Source organism: Perognathus longimembris, chromosome 14, assembly GCF_023159225.1.
Source record: "Perognathus longimembris pacificus isolate PPM17 chromosome 14, ASM2315922v1, whole genome shotgun sequence".
Classification (NCBI taxonomy): Eukaryota; Metazoa; Chordata; class Mammalia; order Rodentia; family Heteromyidae; genus Perognathus; species Perognathus longimembris.
The window spans coordinates 17,268,046-17,275,150 of NC_063174.1; the positions used below are offsets into that span (position 1 = coordinate 17,268,046).

Here is a 7,105-nt window from a genome sequence, read left to right on the forward strand (position 1 = left end):
CTGGAAAATGCTTAGCAAATGTCTGATTATGGAAGAAACATTGCTCTATATACAGTCTTAGGATGTGCAATGGACCATTAACACAAAACTAACAGAAAATCAACTACAGTTTTATATAGATGCTATGTACTTTCATATTTTAATTCTCAATTATATAGTAAGATAGGTTAAATAGCTACATATTTTTACAAAATAGGGTCATATTTATTTGGTGGGGTTTTTTGTTTTTGTTTTTTTGGTGGTGTAGAAGGTAGTTTTTTAGGGATAAGGTTCTCACAAACTTTCCTTTCTGGGTTGGCTTTGAACCATTATCCTCAGATCCTGAGGATACTCAGCCTCCTTAGTAGCTTAGGATAGGCAGCACCTTACTGATTTTGTTCTTTTTGAGGAACTTACACATTTATATTAGATGGAATTCACAAGTTTGAATATAAATTGTATGGTTGTGTATATCTTTGATTTAGGTATTTCCTAAAGAATAAACTAGTATTGCGACTTTCTCTAAGAAATATTAATAATACCATTAGTTGGAATGGCTTTTATATTCCTCATGTCAAGGTTCTCTCATGCTTTACTTAATATATTCTGTTTTAGGTGAAGCATGTACTGGAGTCATTCCACATTACAAAGAAAGGATGTCTTCAGTCACTTATAGTCCAGAAATAATAGATTCTTTGGAACCTCGGCCATTTTCCAAACCAGAAATAGCACTCACAGAAGCCTTAAGGCTATTATCTGATGAAGATTGGTAAGTTAACCATCCTTAACTTAAAGCTACATTCCAAGGGTGTCAGTGAAAAAAAGTTTTTTAGTTAAAAAACACCAATCACATTTCCTATTTAAAAAGTCTTTGAACTTGGGCTGGGAATATGGCCTAGTGGCAAGAGTGCTTGCCTCCTACACATGAAGCTCTCAGTTCGATTCCCCAGCACCACATATATGGAAAACGGCCAGAAGGGGCGCTGTGGCTCAGGTGGCAGAGTGCTAACCTTGAGCGGGAAGAAGCCAGGGAAGGTGCTCAGGCACTGAGTCCAAGGCCCAGGACTGGCCAAAACAAAAAACAAAAACAAACAAACAAAAAAGTCTTTGAACTTATTAATACAGACTGAGGATCCAAATTATATGCCATGAATTATGAAATCCCTTGGTATTAGAATACAAACCTCACTTAAATCTACAAATAATGTTAGGATTTGTAAAGACATTTACTATATCAATAGGGAAAATTAACTAGAATTTTGTATGTAGGTAGGTGTCATATACTTCATTTTTTAGTTGTCAGTTGTATAGTAAAACAAGTATATCTACATATGTTTACAAAATGAGTAAACTTTCTCAAAGTATTTTTTTGAAATGTAACTATAACCTTCCTAGATATATGTCTCTTTCCATGGCTGTAGCAGCCACCTAGCCAGTCCCTTCAGTGACTCAAGGGTGGCAAAAAAAAAAAAAAAAAAAGTGGCGGTATTTATCCTACCTCCTTCAGCTGGAACAGCAACTGGCTACCTTTGTCTCAGTTTCTGCCCTGTTTTTAGCTCTCATGGTCCAATTCCGCATCTCCTCATCTAATTTGCCTGTTAGCTCATGTTTATCATCATGGAAGTTTACTGTAGAGTTGGGCATATATCTCAATGAGACTACAGGGTTCACTTCTTAGTCTTCTTCATCTTCACTTTCTCTTCTCTCTTTCCCTCCCCTCTACTCCCCTTCCTTCCCTACCCCCTCTTTTTGTCATTTCTTGAGATGATTTCACTATATAGCTAGGCTGGATTTTTTATCTTTTTGCCTCAGGTTCCCAAGTACTGAGATTGCAAGTGCATACTACCATATCTAGCTTTAAGTCCTTCTCAGCATTGTTCTTTTCTGCTTTTATTGTGGTTTTGCTTGTTCATTTGCTTGCTTATTTATTGATTGATTGATTTTGGTAATGTCCATCTTATCATGAGTATGGAACAGTTTCTCATGGTTTTGATTTACATTTCCCTAATGTTAGTAACTAGTAAAATTGAGCATCTTTTCATATGCTTACTGCCCATTTGTGTATCTTCCTTGGACAAGTGTGCATACATGTCCATTTTGTTATTCTGTGCTGATCCTGGGATTTAAACTCAGTGCTTAGGTACTGTTCCTGAGTTTTTATGTTCAAGGCTGACACTACCACTTGAGCCACAGCTCCACTTTTGGCCTTTCAGTGGCTAATTGGAGATAAGAGTTTTAAGGGCTTTCCTGCCCCGACTGGCTTTGAACCTTGATCCAGAGATAACCTCCCTCAGAGTAACTAAGATTATATGGTGAGCCACTAGTGTATGGCACAAATCCTTACTGAACTGGGATGATTTTTGTTACTGAGTTTTAGAAATTCTCTATATATTCTAAGATATGAATTTCTAGACCAGTTTTTTTATATTTTGCAACTTGTTATTAAGTTATAGAAATTTATTTTAAATGACTTGCAGTTGGTTAAAAGGGAATCCATGATAAAAATAGAAGGTACTGGAGGAAAGATGTGGGAAATGAACTCTGCACACATGCTACACACTAAATTAACAATGTCTCTAAAACTAATGATTATAGCAAAAAATGTCTTCATATTGAAATTCTGCTTTTTATAGTTTTTTATCTCCAATTTTTTACACAATTACAAAAGAAAAAAAGCCCTAAAATCTTGATTATTCTTCCTTTTTTGATGGGACCAAATACTCATTTTCCTCTAAATTTACTGACCTATGGAACTTTTTTTTTTTGCCAATCCTGGGGCTTGAACTCATGGCCTGAGCACTGTCCTGGCTTGTTTTTTGCTCAAGGCTCGCACTCTACCACTTGAGCTACAGTGCCACTTCCGGCTTTTTCTATATATGTGGTGCTGAGGTATCGAACCCAGGGCTTCATGTATATGAGGCGAGCACATTACCACTATTCCCAGCCCCTATGGAACTTTTTATACACCAGAATTTCTCAAGTGAATGTCTGGGTTTTAAAATGAAAAAGATGGATATCTTAAAGGGTATGGAGAATGCTCAGAACAAAGGCTACTGGGTAAATGGTTTCAGTCAATGATTATTTCATTATCTTTAGACTTCCTAGCCCTTTATCCCTCCCCATCCCCAAACTACACAATCTTTAAGATCAAGAAAAAGGCTTAAATATTTTAAAATAATTAAAAAGAAATATAAATTCCATATAGAAAGGAACATTCAAGTTAGGAAATGTTTTCCCATCGTGCTTTTCTGTGAACAGGTGTCTGAACCAAAACACTGCCATGTCACAACAAGCTTAATGAAAACTGAGTCCCATGACAATAGAGTGACAACCCTTAACAGGTGTGCTGGGGTTTTATTCTACTTAATTATAAATACATGAAGTGGAGAGGGGAGGGAGTTTAGGAATTAGTTTCTACTAAAATATAGAAGTTATTGCAGAACTCCAAGATATGAAAACAAGTGGCTTATTGTTGCTGTTACTTTTAATGTACTATGTGAAATTATTCCTTTCTCTTTTATCTTTCCTGTGGTTTAGCCCCTGTTGTCACTACATTTAATTTTGGTACCCTGGGTATTGTATATATGTTTGTCTGAATTAGGGAAGGGAAGGGGGACATCAGAATGGTGAGACAGAGTAAAAGGCGAACCAATGTAACAGCAATACTTACAAGACAATATGTTGTAAAATAACTGTACAACTTGGGCGGGGGAATTGGGAAGGAGGGAAGTTGGGAGAAAAATAAGGGAGGAGGTAACAAGTTGACAAGAAATACCAGAAATACCTCTAGGCATCTGCTCTCTGGCTGGGCTTTCTTGGCATCAATCTTAGACTGCAACTTCCTCAGACTCCTCAAAAGATTTTGGTGGTGCCCTCTGATGATTACAAAGAATTACTACAGTTTTATTGGCGTAGGTGTAAGAAAGAATCTTTGCTGGGATGTTCTCATCCCAGGCTGTCAGTTCTTTTAGCTGCTTGCTGATACATTGTGTGATGGAGGGATTGTATATGCAGAATACCTTAGCTCTCAAGCTTTCTATGAGAACCTGAAGATGTTTATATAGAATACCAGTATTGAGTCTATCAAAAAGATTATCCTCCAGGGCTGGGAATATGGCCTAGTGGCAAGAGCGCTTCCCTCGTATACATGAAGCCCTGGGTTCGATTCCCCAGCACCACATATATAGAAAATGGCCACAAGTGGTGCTGTGGCTCAAGTGGCAGAGTGCTAGCCTTGAGCAAAAAGAAGCCAGGGACAGTGCTCAGGCCCTGAGTCCAAGGTCCAGGACTGGCAAAAAAAAAAAAAAAAAAAAAAAAAAAAAAAAGATCATCCTTCAGCTGCTTGTTCTCCATAAATGCAACTTGTCATTTTACTCCATTGACAGTTTTCCTTGACGCCCACAGCTTTTTACTTTTTCATGTTACATATGTTCATTATTATCTTTTCCTTTGATCTCTGCCATCTTCTGGATTATGTGCATACCATTAAATATTTATTTATTCTCTTTTCTGGACATAATTTTATACCTTTTCTTTATGTTCTTGTTCTAGGGTATATAGTGTGTATATGTGTGTTTGTGGGCACCTTTAACTTCTCAGTTTAGCTACATATATAATTTTACCACTTCACAGTAGAGGTAAGAATAATAGGCTTAAAATAGTAGACTTGCCAGGCATTGGTGGCTCACGCCTACAATTCTAGCTACACAGGAGCTGAGATCTGAGGATCATGGTTCAAAGCCAGCTTGGGCAAGAAAGTTTGTGAGACTCTTATCTCTAATTAAACACCAGAAAATCAGAAGTGGTGCTGTGGCTCAAGTTGTAGAGCGTTAGCCTTGAGCTGAAGAGCTCAGGGAAGGCGCCCAGGCCCAGAGTTTAAGCCCCAGGACTGACAAAAAAAGAAAAAAAGCAGACGTTCTTGTTACTCTTGCTACATCCAATAAGACTATGCATAGGTATGTTACCAACTCCCTAATATATTGTTCTGATTTTTTTCTTGTAACATTTATTTAATTTTTGCAGTGTTAGTGGTGAAACCTAGGGACTTGCTTATGCTGTTCTGTTATTTCCTAGCGAAAAAATTTATTTATGCCTTTTTGTAAGTCTGAGTTTCATCTGGTTTCACTGTATAATTTCTTTTTCCCGTAGGGAGAAGAAAATAGAGGGACTGAATTTTATTAGATGTTTAGCTGCTTTTCATTCTGAAATATTGAACACAAAGTTGCATGAAACAAATTTTGCAGTAGTTCAAGAGGTAAACGTACTTTTCAGACAATTTAAGGATTTCTTTTTTAAAAAAACATTGGCATTTACTTTATTTACACAGCTCTATATTATGTAATATCAGTATACTTATTGTATGCACAGTAGCCCAGGTCTTCTTTTATAACAGTTAAAAAATTATTAGCAGTTGATTTTTAGGATGTAAGATAATATACAATCAAATATATTCCTTTAATACTGAAACAGTTCAAACTCACAATTACCAATTTTCTTGCAGAGTATCAACAAAATACATGTTTTGAAAAATGTTTTTTAGGTGAAAAACTTACGCTCTGGAGTTTCTCGTGCTGCTGTGGTCTGTTTAAGCGATCTTTTCTCTTACCTAAAGAAAAGTATGGATCAAGAACTAGATACCACAGTAAAGGTTTTGTTACACAAAGCTGGAGAATCAAACACCTTTATAAGAGAAGATGTTGACAAGGCGTTAAGCGCTATGGTTAAAAATGTAACTCCTGCACGTGCAGTCATCTCTCTTATCAATGGAGGACAAAGGTAATGTTGAGAATAATCTTGAAATACCCTTAAACTGCAAAGGGAAACTGTTTGCAGTTGTGAGTTATCGAAGCTGGGGATGAGAGGTTTCAGTTTAATTTCAGTAAAAAATAAAAACAAAAAATCTTTTTAATAATTCTTACCTGATAAAGATTATACTATAGGCAGAGCTTAAAAAGAATCATAATGTAGGGCTGGGGATATGGCCTAGTGGCAAGAGTGCTTGCCTCTTATACATGAGGCCCTGGGTTCGATTCCCCAGCACCACATATACAGAAAACGGCCAGAAGCGGCGCTGTGGCTCAAGTGGCAGAGTGCTAGCCTTGAGCGGGAAGAAGCCAGGGACAGTGCTCAGGCCCTGAGCCCAAGGCCCACGACTAGCCAAAAAAAAAAAAAAAAAAGAATCATAATGTAGTTATTCTAATACTGTGTACATTCATGGATCTGGAACTAAGTAGATGTTACAGATTGTGTCCTGATTTTACTTCTTGGTGTTGAATAGTTAATACAAATAATTTACCACCTTAGTCTCCCAGGGTGACTTATGAGGAACTGTTTAATCATTAAACTTTAGATAAATATTTAGAAAACACTTCATGTACTAACTTTAAATGGTCATGTCTCTTTGTAGCCATTTACACATTGCAGTACGAAGATGTACAGCCCAGCATTTATCAGACGTGGTAGAATTCATGGAACCCGAACGAATTTTATCTGGGACAAGGGATATGGCTGAACGTTTATTACCAGCTGCTGCTAAATTTGCTCAAGATAGCTCACAGGAAACCAGGTGACTAAAAATTAAAATATTTGTGAAGTTTTTGAATATGAGAGCTTAGAAACAGAAATAATGATTAAAAGGAAATGAACATTTTTCTAAGTGGGATCCCAAGGAATGTTGCTAGGGAATTGTCTTATTTACCAACTTGTAAATGGTCTTGAAGGGACTGGAGAGTGAATTCCCCAAACACTACATGCTTCTGGGTAGTTAGATGCCAGAAGTCACAGGAATGAACTTCATGAAAGTGATAGAAGACTATATGAGTGGGCCCGAAAGTGACGGAAGAACTTCTTGTGGGCAAATGTAAGGTAATACGTTTAGGGGGATATGATGTTTTCCAAGCTATTATATTAAAAAAAAAAAACAGGGGCTGGGGATATGGCCTAGTGGCAAGAGTGCCTGCCTCGGATACACGAGGCCCTAGGTTCGATTCCCCAGCACCACATATACAGAAAACCGCCAGAAGCGGTGCTGTGGCTCAAGTGGCAGAGTGAAAAATACGTTGGGCACCAATGGTTCATGCCTGTAATCCTAGCTCCGTAGGAGTATGAGATCTGAGGGCCAAGGTTC

General features: G+C 37.5%; 1 protein-coding gene across 1 annotated transcript in view; it reads left to right on the forward strand.

The window, feature by feature from the left end:
- Togaram1 (TOG array regulator of axonemal microtubules 1) overlaps positions 1–7,105 on the forward strand; it is a 67,571-nt gene that overhangs the window by 44,601 nt on the left and 15,865 nt on the right. Inside the window, 4 exon segments of the mRNA XM_048361874.1 lie at positions 595–748; positions 5,128–5,233; positions 5,519–5,754; positions 6,386–6,544. Of these exon segments, the coding sequence (XP_048217831.1) occupies positions 595–748; positions 5,128–5,233; positions 5,519–5,754; positions 6,386–6,544 (655 nt within the window).